Genomic DNA, 19,179 nt, shown 5'->3' on the forward strand with positions numbered 1-19,179 from the left:
AAGACTTGTTCTAAATGAGTGAATATTAGCACCATGTCTTCAATTACGCGAATATAAACGAAATTAGTTTTTGAAAATGCTTTTAGCAAATTTAGTAAATTAAGCAACAAATATTTTTATAGTAGATCAAATGAGTGTCAAAGTAATGGAACTGGTTCATCTAACTGTTTTATCTTTTTTCGATAGGGTTTATCATATGCTTAAATTTATATTCATTCCATCTGTATATAGGTGTCCTTTGTTCTGCCGGATACCTTTGCAGAGCAGTATATACGCGTGTACTGTAGTGTGACAGATTCCAAGCTGTTTGATGTCATTAAACAATCGTTCTCAGAATGGTGCAAGGAGAATAACATTTCGCTACCACAGGTAGGATATGCCGTCGTAAACTGACTCGTATGATGTACTTTTGAGGGATGTTTTAAAGAGAAAATAAAAAGTGGACACATGCTTATACATAATGATAATGAGTGGTTCTGTTCTTATTTCATTCACAGTATTGCATATAATTAGCCCATGACGATAAAATTAATGGGGACTGCATATTTTCCTTTCTTGAATCGCATTTTGAAAAATATAAATAAATTCTACACACTTCAATCGGAATGCATTCGCTTTCTTATTAAAACGTAATTATGGTTTATAAAATTTCAAAGTTAGTTTAATTAAAGCAGGGAAATTATTCATGCATATATAGTCTCGAATTTTCATTTGTTTTGGTTCCTTGGAATGTGACAATAATATGTAAATTTTCTTTATAATTTCAGACATTTCATTTAATTCATCGTAGCAATGATCTTGTTTTATTGTACAGTAGAAATAGGAATACTTGTACTGTAGTCTCGTCATTATAATCCATCTGTTATTCAGTTTGAAATTACTTTTATTTGCAGCAGTTAAATACACCGAGGTGGCAGTATTTATATTTGATTGTTTCATAGACATAGAAATCAACCACTGTTGCTGTAAAATATGTAAGGTATTTTGTTCTGTTTTCAGGATTCATTTGTTCCTCTCGAAGACTCCTCCGGTAAATCATAGAACAGATCGCCAGACATTCTGTTTCGTGTTTTTCCCCTTGTCTTAAAGACTTCAAACATGTGTAGACATCCATTATGTGTGTGTGCGTGCGTGCGTGTGTATGTGGTTTTAATGTTCAAGGTTTAGTTTGATTAAAAAGATTGATTTCTTGATATATTATATGTAGAAAAATGTGAAGTTTTAGTTTTTAAATAACAAAGACTGTTTTAATACAGTTGTCTGGGTAACGTTTATTTTAGGACTAAGAGTAAATAACCAAACTAGAGCGCTACTATAGTTTATCTACTGTTTTAGATTAAGGGCATATTAGAATCGAAATAAGTTGTAGCAAAACAGTGTATTAGCACATTTATACGCTCGGACGGCAATACGTCTAAATAATTTCACTCGGGCCGACGTATAAAACCGCCAATCGTGCATAAATAGTGCTAAAACACTCTTTTGCTATTAACTATTTAGGAAAGCTGTTTTTACATTAGGATTTTGTAATTGGGTAGCTAATATCACAAATAGCTTGTACAAAAATGGTTTTGGCTACATATGGGAATTGCAGAATGTGAAAAATACAGAGCTTTTTGTTTCAGAATATATCGAAATACTTAGATATCAGTATAGACAAGGTTGAAGGTCAAGGTGTATGTCTAGCAGTAAATTATATCACTATATTAACTATAAAGCTAACTACAGTACTAAGATGTATTTAAAGATGCTTGATATAGAAAAAGTTTAGAAGTTGCATAGTAAGATTTAGAAGTTCCGGTCATAATTTCTCAATCAAAGAAGGTAGATACTATGATATTTGTAAAGACTTTCGTCTATGTCAGTACTGTGAGGGTCACATTGATCCGTATCATTATTTTTGTTATGTCCATTATATTCTGACATTAGAGAAATGTTTGCCAAAAACAAGTTTTTTAGGGGTTTCCTTATAGTTTAATGTCAAATTTTGATGTAAATATCATTCGCAGTTTAGCTATGTATTTGACTTACTCTCTGCTGGAAAGGGACGAATTTATGTCAATGTTTGAAAAAAGCATGATCTATATCTAATATTATTCACTGGTCTTTAGATAGCACTAATCAGAATATTTGTTACGGGTGTTATATATATATATGCATTGGAATTAACTGTGTAAATAAATGTCATTGTATTTAATGTGTAACCCTTACTTTACATATTGTATTATAATGCTGACTTTGTATTGCAATATACTTGTTATGGACCGGAGGCCTTATTGCGCAATACACTTTGAAACTTGAATTGATATTAATTGTACCTACATGCACTCTGGCGCATATATATAGTATTGAAATCGATACATACTGTCTTATTTAAAATACGTTAAAAATAAGTATATAACAGCTTTAAAAGTACCAGTTCCTGATATGACCCCCCAAGCTATAAGTCGGAAATTTGGATGAGAAAAAGTCATAAAAATAAAATATTGATTTCTGACGTTGGATGGCTCTAATACACTATGCATATTTATATTTCTAACAATAATAAGTGCTTAAATTAAAAAAATTCTGTAACATGTTGCTTTAATATGACTAGCAACAATTGATCTACCACGTAAGCCTCGTCTAGTTAAGAGAACGACGAATTTTTGGAATAATTAACAATATAATGGATCTTGTCTTTCTGACTTCTTACGTATGGAGTAAATAGCAAAACGAATGTTACCGTCCACGAATCAAACCGAGCCTGCAACATTTTCGTTTCTGTCGTGCTGAGCGACCTGTGAAGTTTCCACTTTTCTCTATTTTAACAAAGGTGGAATAGGTTTATTTTCTCTATTCAATCAATATGAGGAAAGGTTTGCCTTTGCAAAACAAGCTATGCTAGTATTTCTCAGGGCGCCATCCCCTTTGACAGTCGCAATACAATTTACGCTGTTTTTAAGCATGCCTACAAAACGTATACTTATACATGTAAAACGTATACATGTATTACATTGTAACGCAAGCTAACTTGTGTCTTCTGTAGTGAATAAACATAGCATTCATTAACCCCGTTTTTAGTTAACTTATTTCATTACAAACTGGAATGTTAGTAGAACGCATACTAAAGTCTAAAGTGAATGAAATATTACCATGTCCCTACTGGAAGATGCATAACTCGACTGCAGTATGCTCTGTGTATAATCAATATTGTACTGTGTATACAATCAGTTATAGCACACAACATTTTGATTAAATTTGCATATGTAGAAATCTACAGTTGTTGATTACTTATATATTACCTAGTGGCATTTTCATGTTTTATATAAGCCAGTTCCTGTTTTTATTTCGTTTGTGAACCTAAACTTGACATTTTGTAGCGTACAGTTACCTGAATCAGTGGGGCACCAGAATCAGTGTATTTTGTTTAAGCATGCGCCTTGTTTGAACAGGAGGTCATATGACATAATAAGTTTTTGCACTGGTTGTGTAAACTTATTAACTACATCACAGCTGTCAAACTTTGCAAAATGTGACTTTAAATAAAAAGTGATGATGATTTAAAATACCTATGTGTAAATTTTCATGAATTTCTTATTACTTTTAACCACTGTTACTAAATCTCCTCCACTTTTCACACTTTTTAACCAATTGAAACAATGATTTGCAGGATGCAGTTTCAACATCTGCCGAAATTATAAATATATAGTCAAATGATATGCATTACCCAGAATTAGCATACAGGTTATTCCCAAATTGTCATCTTCTTATATATTTTCCTTGTAAAAAGTACTGTTTTACCTCCATTTGTTTTATATGTGGATGTTTTTCGGCCAGAAATGGAAAGATTGCAGTTAAATAGTTGCATCTCATTTGTATTTACTCAATTTGAACAATGTTACCACAAAGGATGTCACCATTATCTATCACTTATACTGCTGCTTGCCAATGGTGGTTAAAGTGCATGGTGGTTTTCACCGCCAATGCTATGGTTAACCTTACTTGATACAAATATTACAAATACCAGTAAATATATTCATTTTCATGATAAGAACGTATTGCTTTTATGATTAATGTTTTTTTACATACTTCCCCATTTTAAAATCACTTAACCATATGGACTATGAGTACACTGATTCAGGTGACGGCATTTAGACATACTGTTTATAGGGGTCATGTTATTAAAATGGCTATGACTTGAAATTGAAAGCTGGTTTTAAATAATTTTGATCTCTTTAGGATGCACAAGTAAATAATGTATCAAACTAAGTTCATTTTGATGTATTTAACTAATGTTTAGATAAATGCATAGGAGATGAATCCTTACCCCCACTAATACTGATAACTCCAGGCTATTACACATATGTCCGTACCCACATTTTAGCTGTCAGCTTGGAAGATATTCCATATGGTCGACCAGTCAGACAAAAAGTCTCTCTTAGATGATATATGACCCCTACTTTTCTTGGTATTTTTTGGGGATTTATAGGTCATTTAAGAACATAAGGCTAATAATTCTTTTTTTAAAATTTGCCTGGCTATGTGTTACAGCTCTCAGAAGATTGTCAATTTATAAAGGACAGATATCAGATCTTTGGTTATAATAATCACTTTTGAAAAGGAGACTTTGTATTGCATAGCAGATCTTCATTCACTCACTAGTTGTAATTACCTTTATATTAATTTAACTATTAACGACTTGTTAATTTCATTTACATGAAGGTATTTTCAAGAGCTGTGGAATGATTGATTTATATTCGCATTTAAACGGCGGCTTCAATTAAATTATTCCTGCTAGGTAAATGGGTAACAGGAAAAAGGGTCATAAATGTGAGCTTTGTGCTTTTCATTATTTCTTTGGAGAGGTAAAAGTTATAGTGTTCTTCTCCAGCTGTAGTTGATATTTACTAGAACGTTTATAATATACCCCTTCTTAAGTGCGACCTGAGAATTTTAATTAGGCTTCAAGCTTTAGTGCATTAAATATAAATGGAAATTGTCGTGTTCAGTTTTCTTTTGAGCGAAATTTTTACCTCTATGTAATGGCAGCATACGAATTTTAAGCCGAACACCCCGCTTGATCGACTTTGCAGCTCAGTGTGAACATTCTGAATTTAAGGATGTAATTCAAGTAAATTAAAACATGTTTTGCTCATCGTACCTGGAGAAAGGCTCTACTCAAAACACTATTAAAACACGTCTGCGACAAGGTGTGCACAAGTTATTCCACGGGAATACCAGTTACTTGCTTCCTAGGCCTGCAATAAAAGGAGATGGTTTTACCAACTTTCGTTATATGTCCACCTATAATAATTGTTAATATTGTACTTAGTCTAGTCCTACTGTCGTTGTAATTTTCATTTGTATAAAACAAATAATATAATACGGTCGATGTTCAGGTTATGCAACTTGTATAATAAGTCAAAAGATATTCGTTAACTTTAAATATCAGTTAAAAGATATTGATCTTAGCTTTAAAGTGATGTTATTTACGAGTGTACGGCGGTAATGCGAAGATACATTATAATTAGAAGACCGTGCACTCTAGTAGAATGACAAACTGATATGTTCTTGTGGTTTGGTTTGGTTTTTGTTACGAAAAATACGTTATATCATTTTTATCATAAGATATTTTTATTAAAAGTTAAGGAAATATTTAGGGATTAGGAATTTTTATAATTAAATATGAATATATTAACATAACATTAGTGAATGTTGCAAATATATTAAAACAGTCTTTTTTAAAATACAAGGGGAGCGGTGGTCTAGTGGATAAGGTGTCAGCTGCTCAATCCAGGGGTCGTGGGTTCGAGCCTCATTGAGGTCACGGCCATAACTTCTCATATGACACCAGTATTGGTTTTTCCAGGAAGCGGACTCGAGAGTGGTTCAAATAAGCCTGAAGCTTTCATCACAATCGAGCTAAAACAAATTAGTATAAACTAAAATATGTTTTTCAATCGGTCATTATTTTAAATAGGTAAATACAAAGTTCAGAAAAGAAATTACCATATAAATATAGTGCTGTTAATAACTTTTGCATTTATTGTAAAATAGTACAAATCTATTGCTTAATGAAGTTTTGTGGAGTTGAATAATTTATCAAATTTAATAATCTTGTACTTATGAGAAAAGATCTCGAAATAACGAGAAAACATATCATAATTATAGATAGTCATTGAATTATAAGATTTACCATGTGCGATAAAATCGTATTGGTTTGTAATAAACTCACATGAATTAAACTTTTGACCAATACATAGTGTTGTTTTCAAGAATTAAGCCTGTACTTTGCAATCATTTTTACACTTCTTCTGTAATTTGAACCCTTGAGACGACATGCGGACTGTATAACATCAACCATGACTAACAATACGTGTAGTCTGGCCTGCTTGACGCACACATCATTGTGATATGGCGGATAGTTATGTGCCTTCATCACACAAAGTATGTGATCTATAAACATAAAAACAGGATAGCATTGTCATAATCCTATGATAAACATTCATGCTTTGAGTTATTCGATTTCGCTTGATAGATACAATACATTGATCAAAATTTAGAATAGTATAACTGGTCATCTTAACAGCACGGTGAAAGACGGGAGACATTCCCAAATCAAACTGGTTCAAAAGGTTCTGGTAAATTTCGAAAGGACAAGTATTTCAAGCATCTTTAGCAGTAGTTTTAAGACGTCAAATGTGAATAACTAACCCTTTGAAAATTTAAAAAGCTGCAATGATTCTAATAACCAAATAAATAACTATGTTATACCTAATTAATAGAATATTTTCAGCAAAAAGAGTTAATGAATAATTCAGATTTTTACAAACATGTTTTGCTGTAAATCAGCTGAAATATCAAACTTTTCATGCAAAAGGTATGTGATTCGAAAATTTTACATTTCCAAAAAAATAGAGAAAAGTGGAAACTTCACAGGTCGCTCAACACGACAAAAACGAAAATGTTGCAGGCTCGGTTTGATTGAGCCTGTTCATGGACGGTAGTGGAAATGCATGCTACCGTCCCGGGTTGAGCAGAACTCAACATTTACACATGCTAAAAGTACAAAAAGCCATTTAGTGACATCCGCAGATGTATTCAAACGGCGGTGAACATGGAACCTTCAATGATACACGTGTTGAGGCGTGTAATTCTATGAAGAGCGGCGTTTGGTCCCCAGATAAACCCTGCAGTAAAACGTCCAATACTGTTAAATGAAATCTTTTTTCCCAAAATTTATTAACTCATATTTTATCCATTTCAATAGAAACCGCAATATGTAACAAGGCAAGTAGTTGTACGGACTATTTTAGTATTCATTAAAAACGAGCAGTTACTCTTGTAAACATATCAAGTGATTTAAGCCTGCGCATGATCATTTTGTTGTTCCACCTAAGTACGAAAACACTAATGATAGAAACATCTGAAAAATGAATAACATATAATAAACGTTTGCGAATTAAGACTGATTTCTTCGACAGACAGATTTTTCGATGAAACACTGTAATGTTATTATATGACGCAGTATCATCTCACTGTTTTTTGTTTAAGGTAACCGGACTATTGAAGGGTATTCAAGCTGGAGACGAACAAGGGTGTTATCTGTATGTCAGGGAACGAATATGATCAATTTAGTTTTTGTGAATGTACCCAAATGTTTTCTTAAACAGAAGTAAATCCGTTTTCCTTTGACTACCGTAGTTTGAAAGTAATCATAACTGTTAACCCTGATTATGTTTAATTGCTATACATTAATTAAAAAAGAGAAGTAATGGTGACCGTCAAACATGGCAAAATAAGCTGGACTTATGTCTGTCTGTCTGTCGGTCCGTCCGTTAGCAATTTCGTGTCCGCTCTGTAATTCTTGACCCCTTGAAGGATTTCGAAGAAACTTGACACAAATGTTCACCACATCAAGATGACGTGCAGAGTGCATATTCTGAATGGCTTGCTTCAAGGTCAAGGTCACACTTAGTGGTCAAATGCCATATGATTTTGCGCTGTAACTCTTGAAATGCTCGAAGGATTTTAAAGATACTTGGCACAAATGTTCACCACATCAAGACAACGTGCTGAGCGCATGTTTCGGATGGCTCGCTTTAACGTCAAGATCACACTTAAGAGTCAAAGATCTTACCTGAACTCCTTGAAGGATTTCGAAGATAATTGACACAAATTTTCACCACATCGAGTTGACGCGCAGAGCGCATGTTCTGGATGGCTCGCTTCAAGGTCAAGGTCACACTTAGGGGTCAAAGGTCGTATGACTTTGTTATGTGTCCGCTCTGTGACTCTTGAACTGTTTGAAGAATTTGGCACAGATATTCACCAAACTGCTACATATTTATTTTCATCTAATGCCCGTTTCCAGTCCTTAATTAGCTTAAGTAACCTGATCTAAATGCTGACAAATATATATTGAAATGTTGGTAAAAAACCCGGGTCAATTGTGTATTTAGTGTTCTGTCAAATATTTAAGAGACAACAGACAATATACAGGCAGGGCGGTAATTTCCCTTATCCAATGTATTCTTTTGCTTATGTAAGGGTGTTACTTGTGCTATTTTCAAATTTTCTGGGAAGACAGATGTTTCAATAGACTTATTCACAGCAGAGGTAATATGGCTTGAGACAGTGTGTTTTTGATGATTTAAGTAACTTTGGTGAGATACCATCAACACCAGTGGCTTTCTTTTTACTTGATTTATCTATTTGTATACTTTACTGGGTGAAAGCAAAGTTCTGATTGAACATTATTGTTTGATTTTTTTGATGTTATACTAGATCTAGGCTGATTTTCATCTACAGGTCTTGTGTTATTTCCAGTTGAAGGGAAACATATTTTTATATTTTTGACTGGTTTTCCGAAACTAATTTATTTATCTTGGACAGTAACTTCGGTAACATTTGAAGAGAAAATGCATACAAATAGTGAAAACAACTATTTCAAGTCACAATGTTAGTTACAATCACTGCAACCCGCCTATGGCACAAATTTGAATTTGCACTTGTATTTTTGCAAGTGCACCTTCTTTTTAATATGAAGGTGTTGCTAAAGGGGACATGTGACCCAAAACATATACCATTATTGTATCGGGTATGTATACGAGCACACGGCATTTAACTTCCCGGAAAGGGACATTACTATGGAGACCGTTGAGACGCTAGAAATAAAACAGCAACAATTACTTTTAAGCTATAAAGGTAACGTTTTTCATCTGTTTCTAAAATAAGACTAAATTTTTGCTGGACAGTAAAATGTAGATCTATTGGTGTTATTGCCGCACGTTCTAAATGTAAACAAATGACGTATTCAGTCAATCATTTGTATGGTATATTTATAGTAAACAGAAACTTCAAGTTTCTATAATTTAGGACACGTCACAATTGAAGTATTTCAGCTATCATTGTAATACGCAATAGGTATAACCCATAACTTTCGAGTCAAGTGTTTCTTTAAAAATATTCAGAATTTGTCAATGATAATTTAAAAAGCATTCAACATTTTGTATTATCATAGGCAAATTCCGGATAGATCTATTTTAAAGATAATCGAATGATGACTATATAAATGCAGATCTAAACATTTCAAAACACGGCGGGCAGTCAATGGAATTCTTACAGGACTGTGACAGAGAAAACAAACGACAGTAAGTTAACAGTCAGTTCTTTTTGTTTTAATTTATGAGTTGTAAGCTACACAATAAAAGAGCTTATTAGGAAAATCGTACTGGAAGGTAAATTGGTCATGAGCCATTTTACACCTATCAAATTTTGTCATTAGTTTTAAAGTTATCGCGCTATTCTTTATATGCCTTGGTTTTGTAAATATCTCGGTGTAACATAATAAATTCCATGTCAATAGTTGTGCTTGAGATTGTTAAAGTCGTGTAAGAATATGTATTGTTTTAATTTACTGTTGGTAGAAAGGGTACCAAAACATAATCTAAAGGTAGAAGAATGATTCCTTTCTGATGGGTAACATAGTTTGAATCATAACGTTATTTTTAGAAACGACTGAATATTTTTAAATATTTTTTTCATATCATTCACCGGAGATTTAAAACGTGTTAGATCTACAACCTAAAGTGTTCACTCTAATTTCTATGTTTATAAATAAAACAGATGGAATTACCGCACATACTATAACAAACACCGCATACACAGTTAAAATCACTGCAAAGATGGAAGCACCGCATAATCAAAGATGGAAGCACCGCATAAACAGTGTTAAGCCCATCATATACACATATATAAGCTCTACACATACAAGTAGAGGCACTTCATATATTGATGTATGTATGTAGCATAAAGTGCTAAATCAACATCAGAAGACAGTCACGGCGTTCCATACTAAACCATGATAGCGTGTTAGTTTGTTAGGCGTGCATTTATTGTAACTGGAGTATTTTCGGTGGATAGGCGGTACGTTTTATTCATATTAGCTGTTTTGTGTTCTTTATATTACTTATTTTTATTTAATTTGAGTTTTGAATTTATATGTTTGATGATTGATATAGCCTGTGAATAGAGTCTAACAATTTAAAAGTTTCTTTTTAAATCAAATCAGATCGCAAATTGACAAGGAACTCAATCAACGTTTTAAGTAATAATTAGCGCCAGTTAGTTGTGTCTAATGCATGGTTTATGTCGTGGTTTATAGACAAATTGTTGAGTACATGTGTGTACTTACGACTTATACCTTGTATTGATCCTATTTATATGTTTTACATTATACAATCTCGTACTTTGTCACTAATATTAGAGTCTTTCTAAGTGTGCTTATTTTTGTTTACACTGTCTTGTCTGATTTTTGAAAATAGGGTGACATGTCCTAAACACGTTTAAATCCCTAGTTTATTTTATAGGACCGTTCCGAGGCGGTGCTCCTATAACGGATGGATAAAGGGACAGAATGAAATGATCTGTATAATGTGCATATTGCTTTCTATGTATATCTCAGGTTTAATGAAAAAGTATTTTGCACTAGAATCCACTATTTAGTTTTTAGCTCACCTGAGTTTTTCTGATCGCTCGATGTCCGGCGTCCGTCGTCTGTCGTCTGTCTGTCTGTCGTCTGTCAACATTTAGCTTGTGTATGCAATAGAGGCTGTATTTTTCAACAGATCTTCTTGAAATTTAGTCAGAATGATAACCTTGATAAAAGCTAGGCCGAGTTTGAAAATGGTTTATCTGGAGTCAAGAACTAGGTCACTAGGTCAAATCAAATAAAAACCTTGTATATGCGATAGAGGCTGTATTTTTCAATTAATCTTCATGAATTTTGGTCAGAATGTTTACCTTGATGAATTCTAGGCCGAATTAGAAAATGGATTATCTGGGGTCAAAAACTAGGTCACTAGGTCAAATCAAAGAAAACCCTTCTGTATGCAATAGAGGCTGTATTTTTCAATTGATTTTCATGAAATTTGGTCAGAATGATTGCCTTAATGAAATCTAGGTCAAGTTCGAATATGGGTCATCTGGGTCAAAAAGTAGGTCACTAGGTTAAATCAAAGAAAAACCTTGTGTATGCGATAGAGGCTAATTTTTTTCAACTGATCTTCATGAAATTTTGTCATAATGATAGCCTTGATGAAATCTAGGTCAAGTTCGAATATGGGTCATCTGGGTTTAAAAACTAGGTCACTAGTTTAATGATAAATGGTCAGAATATTTTTTTCCATGAAATCACTAGGTCAAACATGTTTACACTGTTTAATATGTTGTGTTATGGTGTGTTTCTCTGGTGAGCGACCTAGGGCCATCTTGGCCCTCTTGTTTAGTTTAAACATATTTTTATTCCGAAAAGCATAAAATATTTACAATACAACATTTCAGGAATTGGACAGAAAGCTATATTAGGTTATAAATGGAAATGTAAGACTAGAAATTCTACAGTTATCAAAAGTGATTCTAAGCTTTTTAAGTACTTCCATATTAAAGTTTAATAAAACATACATTTCTAATGATTCATGCCACGTGACTGAAGTTTGCAAATCAGACTATAGTTTGATTTTGAGATCAGCGATGTTTTTGTACTTTTAATAATGGAACGGTTTATTAATTATGTCTCCCACCACACAGTGGTGTGGGAGACATATTGATTTACTCCAGTCTCTGTGTGTGTGTCTGTGTGTGTGTGTCTGTCACAAAGCTTGTCCGCACTCTAAGTCGAACATTTCTCATCCGATTTTCACCAAACTTGAACAAAATGTGTTAGACCATAAGACCTCGGCCAAGTTCGATAACTAGCCAAATCGGTCTAGGCGTCTTGAAGTTACGGCCCTTGAATTACCAAAAATTGGTCTTTTTACTCTTGTCCGCACTCTAATTCGAATATTTCTCATCTAATCTTCACCAAACTTAAATAAAATGTGTTTGACCATGAGACCTCGGCCAAGTTCGATAACTAGCCAAATCGGTCCAGGCATTTTGGAGTTACGGCCCTTGAATTATCGAAAAATTGGCCTTTTTACTCATGTCCGCACTCTTAATCAAACATTTCTCATCCGATCTTCACCAAACTTGAACAATATGTGTTTGACCATGTGATCTAGGCCAAGTTCGATAACTAGCCAAATCGGTCCAGGCATTTTAGAGTTACGGCCCTTGAATTACCAAAAAAATCCGTCTGTTTACTCTTGTCCGCTCTCTAAGTCGAACATTTCTCATCCGATCTTCACCAAACTTGAACAAAATGTGTTTGGCCATAAGACCTTACCCAAGTTTGATAACTAGCCAAATCCGCCCAGGCACTTTTGATTTATAGCCCTTGAATTACTGATTGGATCAACTCATCCAGACCATCTAATTGGATCCACTCGTCTAAAACATCTAGAGAAACTAACATTTTTCATAGGGGCAGTTGTGGGAGACATGCGCTTTTCTCAAAAGCATCTCTAGTTAGGTCATTCTTTCAGTACGATAGTGGTTCTTACATAAATAAGGCATAGTAAATCATGCTGATTTCCCTAATCGGCAGATGAGTCTATATATTGTACTCATACTTAAAAATCAGACTACACTTGATAACGCATTATAGATAATTTATCAAACAACACTCTTCCTTATTGGACGAAGGCGTCTTTTTTTTTCACTCTGCTGATTGTGCAACGCTGAGTGAAATGACAGACGAAGGATTTGTCCTTAATGATGCTGTTTATAGATCTAAAGCTATAGCATATATATATACGGAATTGTTCAGAGGCAGTAGAAAATATTTTCTGTAGAGGTCACATTTTTCGGTAATATGTATTTTGTCTGACAACACATGTACTTTGACTGTACATGTTCTGTTTTGTAGAAGATTTCAAACTTCTTTTTCAGACATATTTTTTCTTTAAATTTGTTTTTGTTGTGTGTCTATCATACATATCTAGGTACTCCGGGAAAGGAAAAATAGTTAACATGTATATTGCAGGTTTTTTTTTGTCATTTTGACAGCTCTACTTTCACTTTTATGTTGCAATTTTTGCATGTTCAGCTCACCTGAGCACGAAGTGCTCAAAGGTGAGCTTTTGTGATCGCCCTGTGTCCGTCGTCGTCCGTCGTCCGTCCGTTCGTCGTCGTCGTCAACAATTTGACTGTTAACACTCTAGAGGTCACAATTTTAGCCCAATCTTAATGAAACTTAGTCAGATTGTTACTTTTAATAAAATCTTGGACGAGTTTGATATTTGGTCATCTGGGGTCAAAAACTAGGTCACCAGGTCAAATCAAAGGAAAAGCTTGTTAACACACTAGATGTCACAATTTAAGCCCAATCTTAATAAACCTTAGTCAGAATATTACCCTCAATAACATCTTGAACAAGTTCGACTTTGGGTTATCTGGGGTCAAAAACTAGGTCACCAGGTTAAATGAAAGAAAAAGCTTGTTAACACTCTAGAGGTCACAATTTTTACCCTCAATAAAATCTTGGAAAAGTTTGATATTGGGTTATCTGGGGTCATAAACTAGGTCACCAGGTCAGATCAAAGGAAAAGCTTGTTAACACTGTAGAGGCCACATTTATGACTGTATCTTCATGAAACTTGGTCAGAATGTTACTCTTGATGATCTTGAGATTTATTTTGAATCTGGGTCAGGTATAGTCAAAAACTAGGTCACCAGGTCAAATCAAAAGAAAAGCTTGTTAGCACTCTAGAGGCTATATTTATGACCATATCTTAATGAAACCTGGCCAGAATGTTAATCTTGATTATCTATAGGTCAAGTTCAAATCTAGGTCCGGTGGGATCAAAAACTAGGTCACTAGGTCAATTCGAAGGAAAAGCTTATTAACACTCTAGAGGCCACATTTATGACTATATCTTCGTGAAACTAAGTCAGAATGTTAATCTTGATGATCTTCAGGTCGAGTTCGAATCTGATTCATGTGGGTTCAAAAACTAGGTCACCAGGTCAAACTGAAAGAAAAGCTAGTAAACACTTTAGAGGCTACATTTATGACCATATCTTAATGAAACTTGGTCAGAATGTTAATCTTGATGATCTTTAGGTCAATAGGTCAGGGGAGCGATACAGGGCCTTCATGGCCCTCTTGTTTAAAAAATGTACATGGTTTGTAACACTTTCAACTCCCGGAGTACCTGGAGAAATATGTTAGACACACAATAATCATTTTGAAAAAGATGATTGACATCTTCAACAAAATAGAACGTTAACAGTCAAAGTACATGTGATGTATGTCCAATAGATATTTACTTGTCTAGAAAGTTTTTCCTACTTATTATAAACAGCTTGATATAATCTTTATGATAAACCAAGGCCTAAGTGGCGTAAAACACTAACACAAAAATTCACCCGAGGGGAGGTTTCAAAAGGCTTTACACGAACCTTAACCAAATTCGACGTAATTTACACATGATTTGAGCAAAACTATCAATTGTACTGCGTAGCTGCATACATGTATGAAAACGTGTGTTCTGCACGAGCAAATCGTGCGTGTTTAAATCCTGAAATTTTAGTCAGCTGCTTTATAGCCAGTAAGAATTTACATAAGAAAGGTTAGACTTCTGAAAAAAAAGGTTCAGGTCATGGGTCTAGTTGAGGGGAACACGTCATTTTGGCAGGTAAGTTTTAGCTCCCATTTGTGTATTTTTTTAAATTCTATTTTGCGGAAAGTATTTTCATTTAATAAAACCATCAATTAATCAATTAGTGAATGATCTGTGTAATGCGATTGAAGCATTTTTATTAAGGTTTAGAACTATGTCACAAAACCACAGAAATTTTAAGAAAACGAACAACATCTTTAAAAACACCCTATCTGTCCAATACATTTTTACCGTAGAATTTGATACTTAAACTATTCTAAGAGTTGTCCCCCTTTAATAATAATGCCATTTGTAAAGAAATAATAAAAGTAAACAATTGTCAAAAACGATGTTAACCTAGTTATGTAAAGTTTAAGCACTGGGACATTGTTGCAGATGCATCAAAACGAAGACCTGTAACAGCTTTTTAAAAATGGTGAGTTTTTAAAGGCGTTGAACTGTCCAGAAGTGTGGCGCCTTCATGCGGTCCCTTTCCGGAATTCAATACATATATGAGTAAATTGGCAATGGTTTTTCAGAATGATATAAATGCTTTATATGCTGTTAAATTTTCATGTAAAACAATTCTTTCTTTCTATGATTTGGAGATGTTCGGATTTTTTTTCTCCTAAACATGGCCCTTACTCAAAATATTTTTCCGACTCACCGATTACGGTGCTTAATACAATCCGCTTAGATAAAACACAATAATTCTTTTGTCCCAAGACTATTTCAAAGTAAAAAGGGAGACATAGGTACGGATGCGGCCGTTTGTCCTTCGTTCCGCCCGTCACACTTCGTGTCCGCTCCGTAACTCCTGGCTCTAAGGTCAAGGTCATTTTAGTGGTCAAAGTTAAACAGGGTCTGTTTCGTGTCCGGATCAAAACTCTGCCATTCATCAAGGGGTTTTAAATTAACTTGGCACAAACGTTCTTCATAATGAGATGACGCAAGACCAAGAACCCTAGCTTTAAGATCAATGTCACACTTAAGAGTTTAAAGGTCTGTGTCTTGTCCGGTCCATAACTCTACCATTCTCATGAAGGGATATTTTGAAATAACTTTTGAAAGCACAAATGTTCCCAATAATGAGACGACATGTCACATGCAAGATCCAGACCTCTATCTCAAAGGTCAAAGGCACACTTAGAGGTCAAAGACACTAGGTCCTTTTTTACTTTTCATGAATGAATATTCAAGTAAAGTGTAAAAGTTAAACATGGCTGGAGTAAAGGTTCATTAGCAACTTCTGAATAAATATATACCTGTTTATCTGTTATCTCTGCAAAGAACTTGTAATTAATTTAAGAGAACTTAGTAGAGTAGGTTCATTTGCGAATACAATGTATATCAAATAAATATCATCTCGCTTTGAGATAAAACGTAATATACTTGAACGTTCATATCGCGAGTGATTCAAGTTCATATGATCGAAAGTACATTATTTATCTTGTACCATTATTATCATGCATGTTGCACTATATTTAGTTGTTTTTCATTACAAATTGATGATATTTGTTTTCCGTTTTTAATATCCAAAAATCAAACTTTCTGTTGACCTGGATTGCAGAGTGTTTGTAACTTAATGCACTTTGACAGTGTAGTCATTCCAGGCGTTTGTGTTTATCTGACCAGCGCATATTCAGAGATTTAATTAACTATGCTCTTTCGACGAGGCTCAAGTCAGCCGAATGCTAAAAAGAAATCCAATCGTTTACAGATTTTATGTCATCAGTTCATTGCATTTTTTCAATGATCATGTTTTAGGAGCAGTATAGATGAAACACAATAATTTGATTATCCCGTTATGATATATTCCAATAACATGAATAAATTTGTAGACATTACCAACAAGGCCCCTTATACATTTACGAATAAAACGAAACCTATGTCACTGAAAATAAAGAAAAAACTACGTGAAAACGTAAAATAGTTGACTTGCATTATGTAAAAGTTCCATTTTAACAGATTTAGCGATGGTAATATCAGCGATCCGCAACAAGACCCCTGCAGCCGAATATAGCTTATTATGTCTCCCCACATGTTGTTTATGCCCCGTCCGTCCGTACGTTCGTCACACTTTGCCCCGTCCGATCAATAACTGGAGAACCAAATGACACAGAACCTTAAAATTCAGTTGGGTGATAGGGCTTATGGAGTAGATGGTCACTCCATCAAAGGTCAAGGTCACAGGGAACTAAATATTGAAAACATTTTCCGTTCAATAACTTGAGAACCACTTGACCCAGAATGTTGAAATTTTATAGGATGATTGGACATGCAGAGTAAATGACCGCTATTGATTTTGGGTTATTTCATTAAATGTCAAGGTCACAGGGGCCAGAATCGACACACCTCATATCCGATCAATAACTGGAGAACTATTTGACGTAGAACCTTTAAACTTCATAGGGTGATAGGGCTTACAGAGTAGATTGCCCCTATTGTTTATGGGGTCTTTCTATTAAAAGTCAAGGTCACAGGGTCCTGAACATGGACAACTCTTTCCGATCAATAACTTGACAACACTTAACCCAGAATGTTGAAACTTCATAAGATGATTGGACATACAGAGTGGATGACCCTTATTTTGGGGAGCGGTGGGGGTGGGGGGGGGGGTCACTCAATCATAGGTCAAGGTAACAAGGGCCTGAATATGGAAAACCCCTGACCCAGGATGTTGAAACTGTATAGGATGATTGGACATACAGAGTAGATGACCACCATTGATTTTGGAGTCACTCCATTGTCTCTCCAGTCTCCTATTGACTTCTTGCCTGTTATTACTATGCTTTGTGGGAGACAAGCGCTTTTCTACAAAAGCACCTTCTAGTTATTGATTAGAACTGTACGCTTGATTAAATCTACCGTTTTATAGTTTGTTTATCCGCCATTACATTGAAACAATGTAAATCAATATAATTTTTAATTCCTAATTAATCTTTGGTCAATACTGATCAATTTTAAGAACAAGGACAAATTAACTGCTTTAGAAAGAAATAGTGGTGACGCAAGGATAAGACATTCGTGCAAAACAACTCTTTTAATAATTTTTCTCGTACAGATGAGTAAAAGTTAAAATAAAACATGTCTGGATCATTTTGATAATTTAGTACATAAGTTATAAATAATTCCATAAGCAACAAACAGTTCGATGTTGCATTGCAGCTTAGGTTTGCCAAACCATAAGCTCTTGATTTTGAAGCAACATTGTGCTATTGCCCCCCTCCCCCACCCCCTCCCCCCACACACCTCTTATTTTTTTGTTGTAGAGGGGCACTTAGAGTTGCCTTTGTCTGTCCGTCTGTCAGAGAAAATATTCGGCGTTTAGGAGCTATCTAACGGTATAAAGAACAAAAGAAAACAATAGGTTCATTCCGTGAACAAATGGTTAAGGCGCTAGTAAACCTTAAATATTAGTACGTCCGTCCGCGTGTCAGTCCGAGCAAACATTCAGGGTTTAGGAGCTATCTAACGGTACAAAGAACAAAAGAAAACAATAGGTTCATTCCATGAACAGAAGGTTAAGGGGCTTGTAGCTCATAAGCTTACAAAGGCGCCAGCCGAGGTCTATATTCATATTTCGAGGGGTGAACATTTTTCATATCACCCTCTCAGGAATGCAATATTTATTTTATTATACCGAAAGCTTATAAGGGTCAAAGCATTAGCTGGAAAATCAACATAATAATTTATTTAACATTAAAAATTAATTACTAACCAAATAATGAAGACAGAATTAACGAGTGTTTACTTGTTAGGACTCATAATTTGTGGCGACTTTGCTGTAATAAGACTTTTTTGATAGATTTAGTCGAGATGATTACATATTGCTGACCCCTATATTTATTCTAATATTTCAACATTGCGTCAATCAGTAGCATTCGAAAAACGGCGATAACTTTCTTTTTCTAAATGAAACATATAAGTGTGAGCACTCATTTTCTTAGTTAGATCATTTCCAAACTTATTGTTGTAGTTTCGATTAAATATTTGATGAAAAATTGTTTTCGAAATATTTTGCACGTAGCATAAAAAAGAAAATAATCAATGCAAAAGTATCTGCCTCTCTACGGGTGATATGAAACAATAATATCACATGCGCAGAAAAACAAAATAACGCTATTGCGCATGTGATATGAAATTATGGATC

The 19,179-nt window shown here is 34.4% G+C and overlaps 1 protein-coding gene across 1 annotated transcript in view; it reads left to right on the forward strand.

Annotated features, from left to right (window-relative positions):
* LOC128554330 (deoxynucleoside triphosphate triphosphohydrolase SAMHD1-like) overlaps positions 1-3,352 on the forward strand; it is a 29,806-nt gene extending 26,454 nt beyond the window's left edge. Inside the window, exons 16-17 of the mRNA XM_053535600.1 lie at positions 232-369; positions 1,000-3,352. Of these exons, the coding sequence (XP_053391575.1) occupies positions 232-369; positions 1,000-1,041 (180 nt within the window). The 3' untranslated portion in view covers positions 1,042-3,352. The remainder of the gene's footprint in view (positions 1-231; positions 370-999) is intronic.
* Positions 3,353-19,179: the final 15,827 nt, after the last annotated feature.

This window comes from Mercenaria mercenaria, unplaced genomic scaffold, assembly GCF_021730395.1.
Source record: "Mercenaria mercenaria strain notata unplaced genomic scaffold, MADL_Memer_1 contig_4946, whole genome shotgun sequence".
NCBI classification, from domain to species: Eukaryota; Metazoa; Mollusca; class Bivalvia; order Venerida; family Veneridae; genus Mercenaria; species Mercenaria mercenaria.